The 18,726-nt window shown below is 51.5% G+C and overlaps 2 protein-coding genes and 1 long non-coding RNA gene across 4 annotated transcripts; 1 reads left to right on the forward strand and 2 right to left on the reverse strand.

Moving 5' to 3' along the window:
• Window positions 1–1,908: 1,908 nt before the first annotated feature.
• Window positions 1,909–15,269, reverse strand: Scarf1 (scavenger receptor class F member 1). Of its 2 annotated transcripts, none has more exons than XM_085695315.2 (11): window positions 14,867–15,269; window positions 14,489–14,547; window positions 14,149–14,250; window positions 12,777–13,299; window positions 8,795–8,917; window positions 8,190–8,318; window positions 7,418–7,521; window positions 7,163–7,280; window positions 4,798–4,919; window positions 4,558–4,704; window positions 1,909–3,293 (listed from the first exon to the last, which is right to left on the reverse strand). In XM_085695315.2, exons 1-11 carry the CDS (start codon window positions 14,965–14,967, stop codon window positions 2,449–2,451), a joined length of 2,373 nt encoding a protein of 790 aa, XP_085551441.1. In that variant the 5' UTR covers window positions 14,968–15,269; the 3' UTR covers window positions 1,909–2,448. The 2 variants fall into 2 exon arrangements, with proteins under 2 accessions (XP_085551441.1, XP_085551440.1); XM_085695314.2 differs by having other exon boundaries at window positions 8,699–8,917.
• On the forward strand, window positions 4,225–8,252 carry LOC146893057 (uncharacterized). The gene is made up of 2 exons (XR_015738812.1): window positions 4,225–4,326; window positions 7,793–8,252. It is a non-coding gene; the product is annotated as an uncharacterized LOC146893057 (long non-coding RNA).
• A 121-nt stretch (window positions 15,270–15,390) lies between the features above and the next one.
• On the reverse strand, window positions 15,391–18,594 carry Rilp (Rab interacting lysosomal protein). Its single transcript, XM_085695321.2, has 8 exons — window positions 18,199–18,594; window positions 18,033–18,126; window positions 17,835–17,941; window positions 17,558–17,743; window positions 17,135–17,280; window positions 16,673–16,795; window positions 16,141–16,224; window positions 15,391–15,851 (listed from the first exon to the last, which is right to left on the reverse strand). The coding sequence occupies exons 1-8, from the start codon at window positions 18,418–18,420 to the stop codon at window positions 15,707–15,709; spliced, it is 1,107 nt and encodes a 368-aa protein (XP_085551447.2). The 5' UTR covers window positions 18,421–18,594; the 3' UTR covers window positions 15,391–15,706.
• Window positions 18,595–18,726: the final 132 nt, after the last annotated feature.

Genomic DNA, 18,726 nt, shown 5'->3' on the forward strand with positions numbered 1-18,726 from the left:
CTATCTCAAAACAAAACATAATTTGTAAGGCAGCAACAAGAGACGCTTTTCTTTTATTTATTTATTTATTTATTTATTTATTATGTATACAATATTCTGTCTGTGTGTATGCCTGCAGGCCATAAGAGGGCACCAGACCTCATTACAGATGGTTGTGAGCCACCATGTGGTTGCTGGGAATTGAACTCAGGACCTTGGGAAGAGCAGGCAATGCTCTTAACCGCTGAGCCATCTCTCCAACCACAAGAGACGCTTTTCAACACGTTATCATGAGACAGAAAGTGAGGCTGGCCAGGTGGTTCAGTGGAGACACTCACTTGCCCACGAGCCTCATGACCTGAGCGCCACCCCTGGAATCCACAAGGTAGCAAGAGAGAATCCATATCCAATACTTGTTCTTTGTACTCCACAGGACACACTGAAAAGGGTGCACGCACAGGAACACATGGGCACAAACACTAAAAAACCAGAAAGGTCTGGAGAGAGGTTTCAGCGATTAAGAACACATATGCATTCAGAGAACACAGTTCAGTTCCCAGCACCAACAGATAGTTCACAACCATCCACAACTCCAGTTCCAAGGGATCCACTACCCTTTTCTGACTTCTTGGAGTACCAGGCACATGCTGGTGAACAGATACATGCAGACAAAACACTCATATATATACATAAATCTCAATAAACTGTTCCTTTGGTTTTTCAATATAGGTTTTCTCTATTGTTCTGGCTGTCTTGGAACTCATTCCATAAACCAGGCTGGCCACAAACTCAGAAATCCAACTGCCTCTGCCTCCCAAGAGATGGGATTAAAGCCGTGTGCCACCACTGGCTGGCATTAATTTTTTTTAAGGAAAAAAAAATTAAAGAGAAGTTGGGGTCAGTGATATATATAGTTCGGCAGTAGGGCAGATGCTCAGTATGAATGAGACCCTGGGCCCAGTCTCAGCACGGAACCGAAAACACATCAATGGGAGAACAGGAACTGCATGGTGGCCCTGCACGGTGGCCTTGCATGGTGGCCCTGCACCGTGGCCCTGCAAGGTGGCCCTGCTTCGTGGCCCTGCAAGGTGGCCTGTTCGGTGGCCCCGCTTTGTTACTCATTTCATTCGTTCACGCATCAGGGTTTTAACTTTTTAATTGTAGTTCATATGTGTGTATATTTTGCCTATATACGTGTTCTGTAAGCTGCTTTGTGCTTAATGTCCTCAGAGGCCAGGTTGTGAGCCACCATGTGGGTGCTGGGAACCAAACGCACGTCCTCTGGAAGAGCAGTCAGTCCTCCTAACCACTGAGCCACCTCTTCAGACCCACATAGCAAATATTTTTGGTTTTGTTTTGTTTTTTGTTTTTGTTTTCAAGACAGGATTTCTCTATGTAGTTTTGGAGCCTGTCCTGGAACTCAGTCTGTAGACCAGACAGACTGGCTTCAAACTCAGAGATCTATCTGCCTCTGCTTCCCAAGTACTGAGAAAGGTGTATGCCACCACCGCCCGCCTACAAATATTTTTGAATAACCTATTTAGCCATTGTGTAGAAACTAGTTTTAAGAAATACTTGTTCCGTTGGGCTGATTTATGGCTCACTTGGTAGTACGCTTGCCTACCAGGCATGAACCACTATAAAAACAGAAAACTCAGGTTCTACGGGCCAACCATTGGGAAGTAGAGGCAAAAGGATCAGAAATTCAAGGACATTCCCAGCCACAGAGCAAGTCTGAGACCAGCCTGGGCTACATGAGAGACCTTGTCTCAAAAAAGAATGGCTATAGCAAAGTGGTTCAGTGGTTAGTGCTTGGGTCACAGGCCTGGCAGCCTGAGTGTCATCCCCAGGCAGGAAGGAACTAACTTCCAAGAGGCCTCTGACCTCCACGTGAATGTTGTGGCACCCCCCCATAAATAAATTAATAAATTTTCTAAAAGAAATATTTGTTTAATCAGTCTTTATCACCAAACATTTAGGTTGTGTTCCATTTCAGTAAAAGAGCTGTTTTGAAGTGATAGGAAGCATAGAGTCCAGGACAACAGAGGGGGAGTCCCTGTAGCCGCCTCCTTCCTCTGACCCCAGTCCTCAGGGTCTCTACCCAGGCCTTCCAGTCCCACCTGGGGACACTGCCAGGGCCAGACCCACAGCCAGTGGCCTCTACCCCTGGCCTCTTCCAGGGCGTAGTTTCTGCTTAGTCTGCTGCAGCCTTGGCATCAATTCCCAGCACAAAGCTCGATCTAGTCCACAGCAGTTTCAGTATCCTCCTCTCCCCACACTAGTCCACAGCAGTTTCAGCATCCTCTTCTCTCCAAACTGGTCCATAGCAGTTTCAGCATCCTCTTCTCTCCATACTGGTCCATAGCAGTTTCAACATCTTCCTTTCTCCACACTGGTCCATAGCAGTTTCAGCATCCTTCTTTCCCCCCATTCCATCCACAGTCTTCCCACTCACCAAATTCAGAGTCCTCAGTGTTGCAGTGGTACAGACATGGGCACAACGTTCTCATATAGGGGCTCCTCCTGCTCCTTCTCTTCAGCCTGCTTCTGGGAGCCCTGTTCCAGAGAGTTGTTCCCAGAGACTGGTTCCTGGGCTGTCCCTACGCTCTCAGTGCCATCTCCCAGACCTCGGGATGCTTCCTCTGGCCTAACTTCGGTGGGCTTTATGGTTCCAGACAGCATGGCATCTGGAGCTGGGCCAGAGCTCTGGGACAGCCCAATGTTGCCCTGGTTCCGACCCAGAGATCGGCGCACAGGCTTAGGGATGGCACTCTTGACCTTGGGCGTTGCCTGATCTTTCTGGTAGTTTCCCAAACGACGGAGGACAGACCAGACATGGCCCTCAGGTTTCTGGGGTGTCCCTGCCAGCATATAGATTGTGGCCACAGAGCCTGAGCTCTCCTGGATGCTGCCATTGGAGGTTTCCACACACCCGGCCACTGTCCGGTTACTAGGTGGGAGCTGGTGGTGACTGGCGACCGCATCTCCGGTTCTTGTGGTGGTAGGTGCATCCTCTTCTGTGTTTGCTTGTTCTGGGCCTGTGGACTCCTCAGCCTCCTGCCCTTCAGGACGTGGCTGAGCACCTTTGGAGAGTCTCTTGGGTTTTCGTATGGGGCTGGAGAGATCCCCAGAGCTTCGGCCATTCTGTGGTGCAAACTTAGTGCCTTCAGCAAAGGAGACAGATGGCCTCTTGGCCCGAGCCAGGCTGGAGGTGCGTGGGATGGGGAATGGTGTGGAAGTGTCCTCAGGGAGAGGGAACGGGCTTCCAGGAAGGCTGGCCGCTGGGGACTCTTCTTGGGCCACAGGGACCATCTCTGGCAGGGGAGAAGACAGAATGAGCTCGTGTGAGGCTAGGTCTGCTCCTCTAATCCATTCTAGCAGGGACACAGAAGCCCGGAATCTTCCCAGAGGCCTCAAGAGGTGGCAAGGAAAAGGGAGGCAGGGGAGGGGCTGGTGCAGTAGAGAACCCTACTCCTTCCCTCTTTTCTCTCTACCCCTCCCCCTTTGAGTCACTGCACACGGTTCCATTTACCCTAATCACCACCACTCCTGCCTAATTTTCCCTTGCTAATTCCTACTGATCCTTCTAGACTCAATACAGCTATTACTAACAGGGCAGCTTTGGAGTTCCTCCTTTTTTTTACATGCCCCACTAAAAAAAGCATGACTGTTGTGACTGTCCTCTGAGCCAAGCAAATGCCATGTGGGAATGTTCAGCCCTTGGAAAAGCATTACCCCAGCTGGGCTTGCTGTTTACACCCCCTCCTGGAGGGGTGGAGAGGGTCAAGAGACCCTCACCTGAGTATGACCCTTTCCTACCACCTGTTGTATGTAACTCTACTTAAATGCACCTGGGCTCTGGGGAGGGGCAAGAATATATAGGCTGGGGAATATACAGGAGAGGAGGGCGCCACCCGTCTAGATAAGCCCACATCTTTTTGAGTAAAGGCTTTCTAGATATGGCCCTATTGCAGGGAGGAGCACCCATACCCCTTTAAATAAACCCTCACTATATGGGAACCCAATAAATTCATTGGTTCCCAGAATAAGCTTTGGTGGCATTGTGCCTCCATTTGTTGTTGAGACCTTAGTTTTAGAAGAAGGGGTGGATGTTGCTTGTGCTTCCTCCAGAAGGAATTTTAGGACAATTCTGTCCTCTATTGTCTGGTGACGTTCTTTCTTTCTTTCTTTCTTTCTTTCTTTCTTTCTTTCTTTCTTTCTTTCTATTTTATTTTATTTTGGACAGGGACTCTCTATATACCCGTGGCTGTCCTGGAATTCACTATGTAGACAAAACTGGCCTCAAACTCACCTATCACCTCTGCTTCCCAAACGCTGGGATTAAAGGTATGAACCCCCACACTTGGCCCTTGGCATGCCTTTTCTTTTCACTGCCCACCAGACTAGAAGTTTGGTGAGGACAGAGCTCTCCTTTGTTCTAAACTTGTTCTCAGAGCCAGAAACAGCCAGTGATGGGAAGACAGGCTTAGGCCCAGGGCAGGGCAGGTGCTGCACTGGGCAAGGCTGCTGGGGCTGGGGGCAGGCGCTGCACTGGGCAAGGCTGCTGGGGGTGCTTACCTTCTCGAGGTGGCACGGAGTAGGCATGGCCTTCGTCCTCTTCTCCAGAGTCAGGGTCAGAAGAGAAGGAGTCATCAGAGGCCCAGCCGGCAGAGGGTGGCTCAATAAAGCTGTGGTTGAAGGGAACCTCCGGGTCGTGGTGAGAAACTGCAGGGGCTCCAGGTCAGGTCTGGGGCCTCATGGGAAGCCTGGTCCCATCTTGGCCCTCGTCTCCTGATCCTGATCCCAGTGCCCACTTACCTGTCACCCAGGGTAGCTTGTAGTTACTGAGGGAGCCACAGGGCAGTGCAGCACCCAGGCTGGTGAGTGTGTCCCACACCTGTTGCTTCATTCTGAACAGGGCAGCTCCATTTCTCTCTGGCCTGAGAGGATGGCAGATGGGGGATCAGTGTACAAGCTCTAAGGGGGCCCAGCTCAGGCTGACAGGATGTCACAGGTGACTATAGCTACTTCAATGGCTCTGAACTGATGACAGAATAAGATTCAAACTATAGAGTGTTGCAGAATATTTGTTTAAACTGTGAAGATGTGTCTTTGCCAAGGTGCCTTCTGATTGGCTTAATCAAGAGCTGAATAGCCAATAGCTAAGCAAGAAGAGGTTAGGCAGGGTTAGAGAGGACTCTGGGAAGAAGAGAGGTAGAGACACTAGGAGACACAAAGCAAGTAGGATGTGCAGGAGGAGAGGTAACAGCCATGTGGCAGAATGTAGAGCAGTATAAATGAGTTAGGTTAACAGAGCTAGTTATGAACAAGCCTAAGATATAGATTGAACTTTCATAATTAATAAGAAGTCTCTGGGTCAGGTTGGAGACATGGCTCAGCAGTTGAGAGCACTTGCTGCTCTTCCAGAGGACCTGGGTTCAATTCCCAGCAACCATATGACAGCTCACAACTGTCTTCAATTCTAGTTCCAGAGAATTCAGCACCCTTTTCTGGATTCCACAGGCACCAGGCACACAGAAAAAGACAATGGAGACCAAAATCTAAATCACAGAAAGCAACATAGCTCTAGAGTAGTGGTTCTCAATCTATGGGTCATGACCCCTTTGGCAAACCTCCATCTACAAAAATATTGATATTTTGATTCGTAACAGTAGTGAAACTACAGTAATGAAGTAGCAACAAAAATGATTTTATGGTTGGGGTCACCACAACATGAGGAACTGTACTAAAGGGTTGCGGCATTAGGAAGGCTGAGAACCACTGCTCTAGAGCCAGGCGGTGGCCATGTTGGCTCTGATTTCACTGTCCTGGCCTCAGTTGTAAATGTGACAGAACCATTGGCTGGGCCCAGCACCAGGTCCTGCACTAGGTACCTGCAGTGGTTTCTCAGGTACCTAGGTATTCTTTGTGACTATCATCCTGGGAGAAACTATCACCTGCATTTGTCCCCACTCTACCCGACCCCCAAACTGGAATGACAGCTTGTCAAATTTCTCTGACAGCTTTTGGACAGGTCCTTATCAGCTTCTGGGGTCTGGGGGTAGGGTGGGCTGCTTCTTTACCCTCAGGCTATTTGCTCACCTATAAATGTCCTGTAGCACAGAGGATCAAATCAAGGATTAGGGTCTAGTATGGTGGCACATTCCCGGAGTCCTAGCACTCAGGTGACTGAGACATGAAGATGTCCAGTTCATGACAGCTTAGTCTACATAGTGAGGTATTTTCTCAAAAAAACAAACAAACAAACAAAAGCAAGCAAGCAAGGCTGAGGGTGTAGCTCAGTTGTAGAGCACTTGCCTAACCCATCCAAGCTGTGGCTATGATTCATAGCAAGATGAAGGAGAAAGAACACACTGGTCAAAGTATCCAGGGCCTCCGTGTGAGCCATGAGCTGTAGTAGGAGGGCCGGCTTGTTGGGGTTTCTGTCCCGCCCGGTACCCCACATCAATGAGCAGCTAAGACACCATGAGCGTCAGCGTCTGAGTAAATCAAGGAAAAGAATCCTCTCAGCACTACAATCCCGGTTCCAAACTTCCACAAAGTGGTGAGTGTCCAAGAGGCCAAGAGATTTGGAGAACAATGTGATGGCGAACACATTCTCCCGACCTTCACTGACCTTCACTGACACTGCTCCCATACCCCCTCTCAGGCCATGCTGTCTGTCAAACCACAGCTCAGACTTTCCTGTCCCTCTTTCCTGACTTTTGTGTGTTTGCTTGTTTCTCGGGACAGAATTTCTCTGTATAACCTTGGCTGTCCTGGGACTAACTCTGTAGACCAGGCTGGCCTTGAACTCACAGAGATCTGCCAGCCTCTGCCTCCTGAGTGCTGGGATTAAAGGTGTACACCACCACCGCCAGGATTTCCTGACGTTTTGAGATCTGATCTCTTCCCTTCTCTGCTGAGCTGTGTGGATTCTCCTCTGTCCCTGCCCTTGTCATGATGTCATGGGCCTGGCCTTCTGCTGCAGCCTGACTTTGAGTCTCCCGCCACTCGGTTTTCCCCTGCTCACGTTCATGTGACTCAGACACTTCCTTGTCAAAGGTTTCTAAGGAAGACAAGCAGTGCCAGGCTTCAGTCTGTGCCAAGTATCACTACCTGAAAAGTGACAAGTTCAGCGCTTCCCACCCTGGTAGGAACACACAGAAGGGCCAGCGATTACCTGTCCTTAGGGGCCAGCCGGTTAGCTGAGCAGCAGTAGGCACAGCAGATGACACCCAAGAGGAGCAGCAACAGAGGTACCAGGATACCCGCAATGAGGGCGTTTCTACCATGGTGGCCTAGGGACATGGGAGAGGACCACATATTCAGGGCTTTCGAGGATCCCATCTCTGAAGTGAGCACATCCATCCCCTCAGATGAGACCCCCGAAGACCATGGAAAGGACCAAATGTTCCCTCATCCTCCCTCCACTTACCCAGCTGGCAGGCCCCAGACACAGGGTGGCAGAGCCCCTCTGGGCATTGGCAGGGGATGGAGCAGTTGTTTCCATGGAAACCAGATGGGCAGGAACTATTGCAGCTAGGGGTAGGGAATAGGAAAGGCAGGCTGAAGGGACCCCAGACGGGAAGATAGAAGCAGATTTCTGGGTATTGTCCCTGGCCCCTGATAGTAGACCCCTCTGACTTCTAAGTCACATGCAAAGTGAGAGTGACTGTAGAGACTTCAGGTAGGACCTGCTTCTGACAACCCTCGTCCCTCAGCCTTAATGAAGGAGAAGCTGGGTGCAGGCCTTGAAGGACCTGTCCTGCCCCAAACACCTTGGACCCTCGTCCCTTCCTCTGTAAAACAGGTCTCCACTGGACACCATGTGCTGGCCTTCAGATGGACACCTGCCTGGAGATGCTGGCTGCTTCACACCCGAAGAACTAGAGGAACAACAGCAGGGATCTGTGTCCCACCCCTAAGTTAAGTCCTCCTCTGAATAGTGAGCTGCCATTCCCCCTTTTTTTCCCATGATTTTTTTCTTTCCTTTTAAAAAGTCTCGTTTATTTTTTTAACCCCTTTAGATTAACCACTGAGTTTCCTCAGAAGACGCCACCCATACAGGAGAATTCACATGTTAGTTGTGGGACGGGAGGGTTTCTGGGAAGTCGAGAGGCTCAGTGAGGGATGTTGAGGAAACAGCACACAGAGGCCTGACCTCATCTCCATTGCCCATAACCCCGTCCCCAGAGCCTAGTCCTTACCTGGTCCCCCAGTAGCCAGCACTGCAGACACATTCCCCTGTCACCGCATCGCAGGTCCCCTGAACACAGGCAGGGCAGGTAGAGATGCAGCCCTCCCCAAAGGAACCGGGGGGACAGGGGTTCTCACATCTGGGGTCACATAGGGGAAGCAAAACTCAGAAGACAGAAAAACCCTATGACTTCCCCATGTTCCTGAACTCAGGCTCCCAAAAGGGTCATTCCCCTGCAGCAAAGCTCATGTGTACATGGCCTAGGAGCTGGAGTCAAACCCAAGTGGGTAACAAATTACAGGTCCCTGAAGGGAGAGGAAGGAAAGACTCAAGGAGGAGGCCGCTAGAGGTACACCCTTCCCAGAGCCCTCTTGGAGCCTCCTCTTGCCCTCAGCAGGCCAGAAGGCTGCCCTGAGCTGTGTGAATGTGAACTTCGTGGAGGGGGCAGCCCTCCCAGAAAGAGCAGCTGAGAGGAGGGGTCTAGGAGAAAAATGTCTTCTAAGAAAGGGAGGCCCTCACCTGTCCCCTAGCCAACCCGGCTCACAGCGCTGGCACTGCCCTGTTTCTGCATGACAGGGCTCTCCAAGCCAGCAGCGGGGGCACTGCTCACCGCACCTCTCACCAAAGGTGCCAGGAGGACATGGCTGCTTGCACTGAGTCCCATTCCAGCCCGGCTTGCAGGACTCACAGTTGCCCGTGACAGGAGAGCATGTTGCATTTGGCGCGCAGTGACCACAGCTGGCGAGAAAAAGGGTTCATGGGCTCACTGGGAGCAGACTGAGTCCCATATCTTCCGACCTGTGAACGACCCACACTGCCCACTCAGGCCTCGGGACACTGGAGAACATCCAGGTCCCAGATGGATCAGTCAAACCCAAGCCTCATCAGTGCTGAGCATTGGAAAGGTCGGCCAGATGATCCCTGAGGACTCACAGGTCTCTGCCTCACTCCTGAGACCCTGCTCTGTGATTCATCCTTCCCTGGGTTCACAAGGGATGCCAGAGGCTACCACCCACTCTCTGCCTCCCTCCCGCCCCCTCTCTCTTCCTCCCCTTTCTCTGTTCACGCAATCTCTGAGCGGCTGGGGGCAGGGACACAAGCACATGAGAAACTGCCTAGGAGGCTGTGAGAAGAGGCTACCTTGAGGCTAGCCTGGGCAACATATAGAGACCCTGTCCTTTAAAATTTATTTTAAGGTGTATTAGTTTAACTATAACAGAAAAGTCTACAGACTCGTTCTTCTTGATCACACACATGATCCAGCCTTGGAGGCCAGTAGAAATCCTGGTTTGTTTGTTTGTTTGCTTTTTGATGTGCATGAGTATTTTGCTCACATGTATATCTGTACAGCACTTGCATTCTTGGTGACCGAGGAGGCCAGAGGAGGGCTTCAGAGCCTCAGAAACTGGAGTTACAGATAATTTCAAACCATCCTGTGGGTTCTGGGAATCAAACCCCGGTCCTTTGTAAGAGCAGCCAGTGCACTTAACTGCTGCGCCATCCCTCCAATCCCCAAGATTCTGTCATTTTAAAAGATAAATAATGCAGGCTGTAATGTCACACATCTTTAATCCCAGCACCAGAAAAATCATGTAGTAGCACAGAGGCAGAAGCAGGTAGATCTCTGTGAGTTTATATATAAGAATGTACTTACTCTGGGCGATAGTGGTGCACACCTTTAATCCCAGAACTTGGGAGATAGAGGCAGGTGGATCTCTGTGAGTTTGAGACCAGACTGGTCTACAGAGTGAGTTCCAGGACAGTCAGGACTGTCACACAGAGAAACCCTGTCTCAAAAACAAAAACCAAAAAATATATATAGGCATTGCAGAGATGGCTCAATAGTCAAGAACAATTGCAGAGCTGTGGTTCTCAGTCCTGACACCTTGGGGATTGAATGACGCTTTACAGGAGTAGCATATCAGATATCCTGGCTGAAGAGATGGCTCAGCTGTTAAGAGCACTGCCTGCCCTTCCAAAGGTCCCAAGTTCAATTCCCAGCAACCACGTGGTGGCTTGCAGCCATCTACAATGAGATCTGGTGCCCTCTTGAGGAAGAGATCTGGTCAGTCATCCTCATCAACTTAGACCATGAAACCCAATATGAACAAGTTCAACAGAACAGCCATATACAGGCTACCCATGCATTGCCAGGGCATAAATTTCATTTCATTCATCCACAGCCTTAGGAAGGGAACCAATAGTGTAGAGGAATAGGGTCAGTTCCCAGTACCCACATGGTAACTTACAAATATATGTGACTACAGTTCTCGGGGATCTGGGGGGTCCTCTTCTGGCCTTTGGCCTCTGTAGGCACTAGTGTATAGACATACATGCTGATAAAATTCCCACATGCATAAAAAATTTATTAAAAATAAATAAATGAGCCAGGCAGTGGTGGCGAATGTCTTTAATCCCAGCACTCAGGAGGCAGAGGCAGGAGGATCTCTGAGTGTGAGATCAGTGAGTTCCAGGACAGTCAAGTTTACACAGAGAAATTCTGTCGTAAAAAACCAAAAGATAGATAGACAGACAGACAGATGATAGATAGATAGATAGATAGATAGATAGAGCAAATAGAAATTATCATCATGATAATTTTAGGATCAGTGCATCTTAATTTTCCATTGATGTTACTAGGAACTTGATTCTTCTCTCCAGATTCTTAATAATCTGGGATCCATTATCAGGGAGAACAGGTAACCATAAAATTAGCTTAGCTGAACTGGGTGTGGGGCCTCATGTTCATTATCCTAGCATGCAGAGGCAGAGTCAGGAAGAACTCTGCAAAACGAACACCAGCCTGAGTTACTAAAAAGACCTTGTCATTAAAAAAAAATCAGTTTGACTGATTCTGACTAGCATTCAGGAAAAAAAAATGCTGCAAGCTGGGAGTGGTGGCTAGGACCTGAAACCTCAGTGCTCAGGAAGCAGAGAAAGGAAGATTGCCTGGGTTAGATAGTGTATCCCAGGTTTGCATGGGCTATGGAGTGAGACTTTGTCTCAAATATATCAAAGAAAGGGGAGGGGAGGAGCTGGCTGCCGTGGTACATGCCTGTAATCCCAGCACCTGGGAGGTATAGGCAAGGGTGATCAGAGGTTTGAGGTCAGCCTAGTCTACATGAGCTTGAAACCCACACTAAAAAAAGAACAAACCAACCAAAGAGAGAAATTTAAAAAAAGAGAGAAGAAAACAAACAAAAAGACTATGGTACATTCTTGTTTGTTATAGTGAAGGCTGAGTTTTACTGTCTGGTTATATTTTGTCTCCAGCTTTTGTTTCAAATACTCACTACCATGGGATCTAATGTCTTACTCCACGGTTTGCTCCTGGACTTTTCTGGTGATGGGAATTGAACCTAGGGCTTAGTGAATGCCAGGCCAGCTCTCTACTACAGAGCTGAATCCCCAAACCCATTCTTTTTTCTAAATGTGGCTTGTTGCTACTTTGTGGGGAAGGGAATCATCGAGACAATGTCTTCATGTAGCCCAGGCTAGCCTCAGACTTGCTATGTTGTTAGAGATGGTATTAAATGGAACCTCCTGCCTCTACTCTACTTTGTTACTACTGATCTTACATAGTCTGGCTACCTCAGGCTGACATCCAATGTGTAATCATCCTTATGCTTCAGCCTTCCAAGTCCTGGGATTCAAGGCCTACCCCAACCACAACAGGCTGTGCAGGAATTTTTGTTTGTTTTATGTTTTTGAGAGTCTCACTTTTGTAATGCAGACTGGCTTAAACTTGGTATGTAAGCCAGGCTAGGAACTTGCAGCCTCACAGGGAATTCTCTTGCCTCAGCCTTCTGAGTGCTGGGATTATAAGGGATATAGATATATGAGACAGGCTCTCACTATGTAGTTCTGGCTGGCCTCCAACTATGTAAACCAGGCTGGCTTCGAACTCGGAGACCTGCTTGCCACTGCTCATTGGAGCTGGGATTAAAATATGAGCTAGTATGCTGAATTACCCTTTCAGAGGGGTTGCATATCAGATATCCCACATATCAGATATTTTCATTATGATTCATAACAGCAGCAAAATTACAGTTATGAAGAAATTTTCATGGTTAGGGAGTCACCACAATATGAGGAGCTGTATTAAAGGGTCGCAGTCTTAGGAAGGGTGGACCACTGCTCCATATACCTGAGCATCCCTATGGAGGTGTGTGCACCTGAGTGCAGTTATCAGCCAGCAGAGGGCAGCAGATGTGGGTCCTGAGAACAACACACAGATCTCTGAAAAAGCAGAATAATGAAGAGCCATCTCTCCAGTCCGGAGGTTGGTTTGTTTGTTTTTCAAGGCAGAGTTTCTCTGTATAGCCTTGGAACTAGCTCTGTAGACCAGGTTGGCCTCGAACTCATAGATATCTGTCTTCTGAGTGCTGAGATTAACATCGCCACCATCTGGCCTAGCGTCCTACTTTTTAACATTAATGGGCTGGGAGAAGGCATGGGTTGACATAGATGAATTGAGGGGTTTTGTTTCTTTCATTCCTGCCTTGTGTGTATTCTGGAGGTCACCTGAGATACTTCCCTCTATACGGTTGTCTTATTTCTTGCACCCCTCTGCCTGCAGCTCCCATTTCCCCCTCACCTTTCTCTGCACTGTGCTCCATAGTGGCCAGGGTCGCAGGGCAGCTCACAGCGGGCTCCGTGGAAACCAGGAGGGCAGGAGCAGTGGCCAGAAGAAACACTGCACTGGCCTCGCACACACTGGCACCTACGGCTACACTCAGGACCCCACCAGCCCTTTAGGCAGATGCAGTCACCAGAGTCCTGTCGGCAGGGCGAGGTGTGACAGTTGCACTTGAAGCCGCAGCGGCGGCCCCACCAGCCGGATGGACACAGACAGGCTCCGGTGGCCTGGTCACAGCGCGCTACTGGCTTGCATTGGCAGGGACGAAGACACGTGGATGTCCACCAGCCGGGATCGCAGTGGCACAAGCCCGTCTTTGGGTCGCACTGTCCGTGGGGGCCGCAGGTGCAGGTAAACTCACAGAGTCTGCCCCAGTAGTTAGGCTGACAGTGGCACACACCAGTGGCTGGCTCACACTGGCCATGAGGATGGCAAAGGCAGGTCTCACGGCAGTCATGGCCCCAGTACTGGCCTGGGCAGGCTGTGAGGTTAGGAATGGGAGATAAAAGGGTTCAAGGCTGGGCACAGGTCCTTGCCCTGTCCCTTCCTCAAGGAAAAAGATAGAAGCCTGCTCCTCAAGAGCCAAGGACAGACCTTGGGAGCATCTGGCAGCCTTTCTTCCTGGGATTCAGTTCATTTCCGGCCCCAGATTCAGATAACCACCTCCCTTGCCTTGGCCTAACCTCCATTTTACATCCTAGAACACAAATCTTGACTTTGACAGTGATGTGTTCAGTCTCAAGTGGGTGGGATTCTGTTCATAAGTCCCTTCCCTTTCTATGCTGAGGTGTCCCCCTACCCTTGACCATGACTGACACCTGGATTTAGGGTAGAAGATGCCCATCAGGATGGCAGGGGAGGCCCCTTCCAACCCAGGGATTCTTGGTACCCTTCTTCCCTCCACCCCAAGACAGGGTTTCTCTGTGTAGTTTAGGACTCAGTCCTGGAACTCGCTCTGTAGACCAGGCTGGCCTTGAACTCACAGAGATCTGCCTGCCTCTGCTTCCTGAGTGCTGGGATTAAAGGCGTGCGCCACTGCCCAGCTTGGTACCCCTTCTTGAGAGCCTAGGCTCCTTCTACTCAATCACAAGGAAGTTAGTAGGGATCACAGACTCGTGACCTCCTGCCCACCTCTTTATCTGTCCTATCTGAGAAGTTTAAAAGGGAAGGTAGCATATAAAATCCAGGCCACCCAAGGCTCTCCTTAGGTCATTGCCCATTTATGAACCCGTTTCCCAGAAGGGTTAAATTTACATCTCTGTTTGCTTTGCCTACTTCCTGCCCCTCACCCAGTTCTGCCCAACAACTTCACTCATCCGCCAAAACTCACGGGAGCTGCACTGGGCTCCGAAGAATCCAGGTTTACATCGACAGAGGCCCGGCTTCACGCACACCTCATCTTTCCTGCAGGCATCAGGCCCTTCACAGATGGCTGAAAAACACCCCACCCAGGCTGGAAAGGACTGGGACACACGTAAGGGGCATCCCTGCCCCTCTCACCCACTCCTGGGGCTCTGCTCCCTTCAAAGTCATCCTTTTAATGCTGGAGAGTGGTATGTGTCATAGGGTGGACGCTGGTTCCAGGGCTCAGGAGGGGAGGTAGTGTAGGAAGGGTTGTCACTGGGTCATATCCTGCCTTTCCTTGGCTAGGGGACTGTCCTGCTACTCACGGATGGTGCATTCTTGATCTTTCTGCCTCCAGCCTGGGCAGCACTGGAGCTCAGAGGGGCTGTAGGGCAAAAAGGGGACAGTGTGTCCCCATAGCATGGGTCACTAATGCTGGCTGAGATGTGGGAGTCTTTCCCAGCCCCACTTAGAAAATTTAGCCATGACGTCACAGTGTGTAGTCATAGTACCCATGGTCCCAAGCCCTCTCTTCCCCTTCCCTGCCCTTCCCACCATCTGCCCTTGCCGTCTATTGCCCTGCCAGGCTGCCCCTCAGAGACCCTTCTTTCAGGCCCATAACCTCCTACCCTCCTCGTTATTTTTCAAAAGGACCCAAGCCTAGTTAGCCGTGATCTCTATCGGCAGGCTCCCACAAGACCCACCTGCTGCCTCTACAGACGTGCTGGCCAGTTGGGTCCAGTGTGGATCCCTGGGAACCCCGAGTCCAGAGCAGCAGCAGGGGGACCACCAACCCAGGCCCCATGGCGGCCAGTGGAGTAGGAGGGCCCGGTTTGATCTGATCCCCACAGCTCCCAACCCCCTCCTGCTTCCTCTCAAGGCTTTTCCTGAGGAAGCCAGCACAGAGGGCGGGCTGCTACAAGGCACCTCCCTGAGAGGGCAGGCAGCAGAACATACAGAAATGAAAGAGAAATCAGACAATGATGAAGCCTGAAGCAGCTTAGCCTAGAGGAGGCCAAAAGACTAAAATCACAGGTTCTCTTAGTATTAGAGACAGGCAAAGCGGTGGGGTGAGGGTGGGAGCCATACTCCCAAAATAAAGAGGCATTCTTCATCCTCAAAGAGAAGCCAAGAAGACCCTGTAATGAAACATCACCATGCCTCTGTTCCTGGCGGGGCTGGGAGGTAACGCAGACCACTAACAGACAACAGACAGACAGAGAGAACATTTTTAGGGGCATTATGGATCAACGTTTTATTGCACTGGTTGCATGAGCCTCAGGAAGGCAGGCAGCCGTCTGTCTCACAATGGGGAAAGTGGAACTCAGAGACACCTTTACCCCTGGCTCTGAAGTGTGGGACAGAGATGTTAAGAAAGGGAGACAGGCTGAAATCCCATCATGTCTAGTGCAAGCTAGGTATAGAGAGACGCCTCGCCCTTGTTTGAGGTCACACATCCATACACAACCGGAACCCAAAGTTAGTCCTCTTGTGTAGCTGAAGCCCTCAGACCACAACAGTCACTGAAAGCAGAGAAGGACTAGTCAGGAGTTGGGGGCTGAAAGGCTGCCCGAAAGTTCCGGGTGGCGTTGCTGCAGGGCCTCTTCTCCTTCCTGTAGTCTGCCGGGAGCTGTGTTGCTGGTCTCAGCTTCAGGGGTCTCAGTTTCACCGCGATACCATAAGCTAAAGCTGGAAGGAAAACCAAGAGAGGTACATTGAACCAGGAAGACAAGAGATGCCAGTGAGGCAGGCTGAGGGTAGAGAGAGGTGAAGAGGGGGCTTTGGAGGAGAGCGGGTGGTAGAGAGAGGTGAAGAGGGGCTTTGGAGGAGAGCAGGTGGTACAAAGTCACAGGGATAGAAGGCATTCAGGGCAAAGAAGCAGGAGGGAGAACAGGGCCAAAGGCAGAAAAGTGGCGGGGAGAAGAACCAGGCAGACCCCTCTTTCACCCTCCTCCTGCCCTTCCCTCCTCCAACTTACAAATTCTGTATTCTGGATCCAGGAACCAGAGGAGCATCTTCCTTGTCATTGGAGAGCAGGAGCCATGAGTCATCCTCATCGTCACTGGGATAAAGAGATGTGGGGTTTAAGGGATACTGTGAGTCTGGCTCCTGTGAAGGACTTTCAGGAGGTCAGGGGAGTATGGAGTGACTGGAGAGGCCTCAGGGCAGAAGAGGGACACTAGACACAGGACATCTTGAGGGTTTCACTTTATAGCCTGGCAAACAATAGCCCTTCACAAGGCTGCAGCCACAGCTTCCTTTAGTAAAGAGATCCAGCCAAGGAAGGAAACAAATGAATGCGGAGAAGTGGCATTAGCAATTCTTCAGCAGGAAGGACAGCAGCCAGGACAAAGGGGAGCAGCGGGTTCCGGAGGGAAGGATGGCAGCTGGATAGTAGGTGAGGTGAGGTGAGGTGTAAGGGGGCACAGCGAGGCTGGCTCACTGGGCACGGTAGTAGAACTGCAGCAGGCAGAAGGGTTCGTTCAGCAGGTTTGGAAGCAGGGTCTTACCTACTCTCTGCTTCCTCCGGTGTCCCTAACATCTTGGCCTTGATCTTCTTCCGCTGTTTCTTGACTGCCACCTTCATGGCTTCAAGTAGAAGCCCAGGGACCCGGTGGTCTGAGAGCAGCTCTCTAAAGAATGGGTGGGAGAGGGAAGAAACAGTAGGTTTCAGGCCAGTCCCTGAGCTCAGCTGTTTCCCCTGGAAACACCTGAAGGCACTCTATTGCTAACACCTCTGAGCTTTGCGGCCCCTTCTCAGGATACTTCCAGCCTACTGCTTCCACTTAGTGACCCTTGGTGCTGCCCTGCTTGAATGAGATCCCAGAAGGGCAGGGACGATGGAATTTATTTCTTCCCAATGCCTGAGTAGGATGCTGGCAAATGTCACTGCTGACTCTATACATAATCCAAAAGATGAGGTGGGGTGACCTGTAGGCCAGGAACAGGCATCCTGGCTTCCGGCCCCTCACCGCTGGAAGTAGGCCAATTCCTCCTTGAGCAAGAATACGTTGGCTTTGAGCTCATTCCGCTCCTGAAGGATCTGCTCAAGCTCCTCCCGGGTGAAGCCACATTGAACGGCCTCTGGAGGTTGCCCTGGCTGCTGCTGAGCATCCACCTGTGCAAGGTCAGGCATGGTCAGACGGTAGTCACTCTTGGCCCTCCCCTAAACCCCAGTGCTCACAGTAATGTTAGGGGAACTGTCTGGTAGGAAAACTTAGGGGACAAAATGGCTGCTACAGTAGGTGGAGGACAGGTTTCAGGTGCAACTGAAACGCAGTAGTTTTCGGACTTCCTGTGGACCTTTTCTATACGGCATGGCACACCCAGGCCGGGCCCACCAAGAGCTGAATGCTGTGAGCTCTGGGATGTCCTGACTCCGCTCCGGCTCTCACCCGGTCATCTAAGGTTGCCGCTTCGGGCTTCAGTCTCTGTTCTTCAGCCAGCTGGCGGGAGCCATCCAGAGCTATTTGGCGCTCCCTCTCCCGGTCCTGCGCCGCCCTGAGTTGGGTCTGCACTGCGGCCAGCTTGTACCGCAGCTCCGAGTTGACCAGCAGGAGGCGCTGGAGCTGCTCCTGCAGCTGGGGGTGGAGCGAGAGAGCTAGTGGGCGGGGCTCCGAAGCCGGCCACAGCCCCGCCCCACTCCGCTCGCCCGTCGGGCTCCGCCCTCACCGCCTCGGTCTCTTGGCTACGGCGCATTAGATCTCGGCTGTGTGCCCGAAGCTCGTCCCGCTGTCGGTCCGTCACTTCCTTGAGCTGTCGCAGCAGCTCGCGCTCCTCTGAGGATGGGGTGTTTTTAGCACCGGTCTCCGGGGTGCCAAAGGCCCTGGAGCCCCTAGCTCACTGTGCTCGGGCGGAACCCGCACTCACCTTGCGGCCCCGAGCCTAGCTTCTGGCGGAGGCGCTGGTTCTCCTCGCTCAGCCGCCGCAGCTCCAGTTCGGCCTGCTGCGCGGACACCTGCAGCTGGGGGAGCCAGGGAACTCAGGGTTAGGGCCTGCCGGCTGCCCGGGGTAAGAGGAGGAGCCAGTGACTCACCGAGTCCGGCGCCGGCCCCACGGCAGCCTTTTCCAAGAGCTCCAGCGCCCGCACCACTAGTGGCACGAGCCCTGCCGCCGCGTCGGGCCCGAAACGGCGTGCCAGCTCCTGCAGCTCAGTGCCCAAGGCCCCAGCTAGGTGATACACGAGCTCCGCGGCTGACCCCGCGCCCACAGCACACCCCTGGTTGGGTGATCCGGACGCTGCCCTCCTGGGCTCCATTTTTTTCCCTCCTAAGGCCAAAAGCCGCCCCCACCCTCAACTGGGGCAGGAACAAGCCAAACAGTTCCGGCCCAGGAAGTTTAGGGCCATAAGGGGCGGAGACGAAGCAACAAGGGAGGAGCAAAAGGGGAAAAGGCCCTGGGGTGGGAGAGTGCCCGGCGTGCTTTGGAGCCCAGTTCTGGTTCACCTACAAGGTCACTGGATACAGGACAGCCAATTTCCAAGCAGATATCCAAGAGCTGAGGACTAGGGCTCTAAGTGGTCACTTTAGGAAAACCCTCCCCATAGCGCCTGATACAGACTCCG

Source organism: Myodes glareolus, chromosome 9 (assembly GCF_982192425.1).
Source record: "Myodes glareolus chromosome 9, mMyoGla1.1, whole genome shotgun sequence".
NCBI lineage: Eukaryota > Metazoa > Chordata > Mammalia > Rodentia > Cricetidae > Myodes > Myodes glareolus.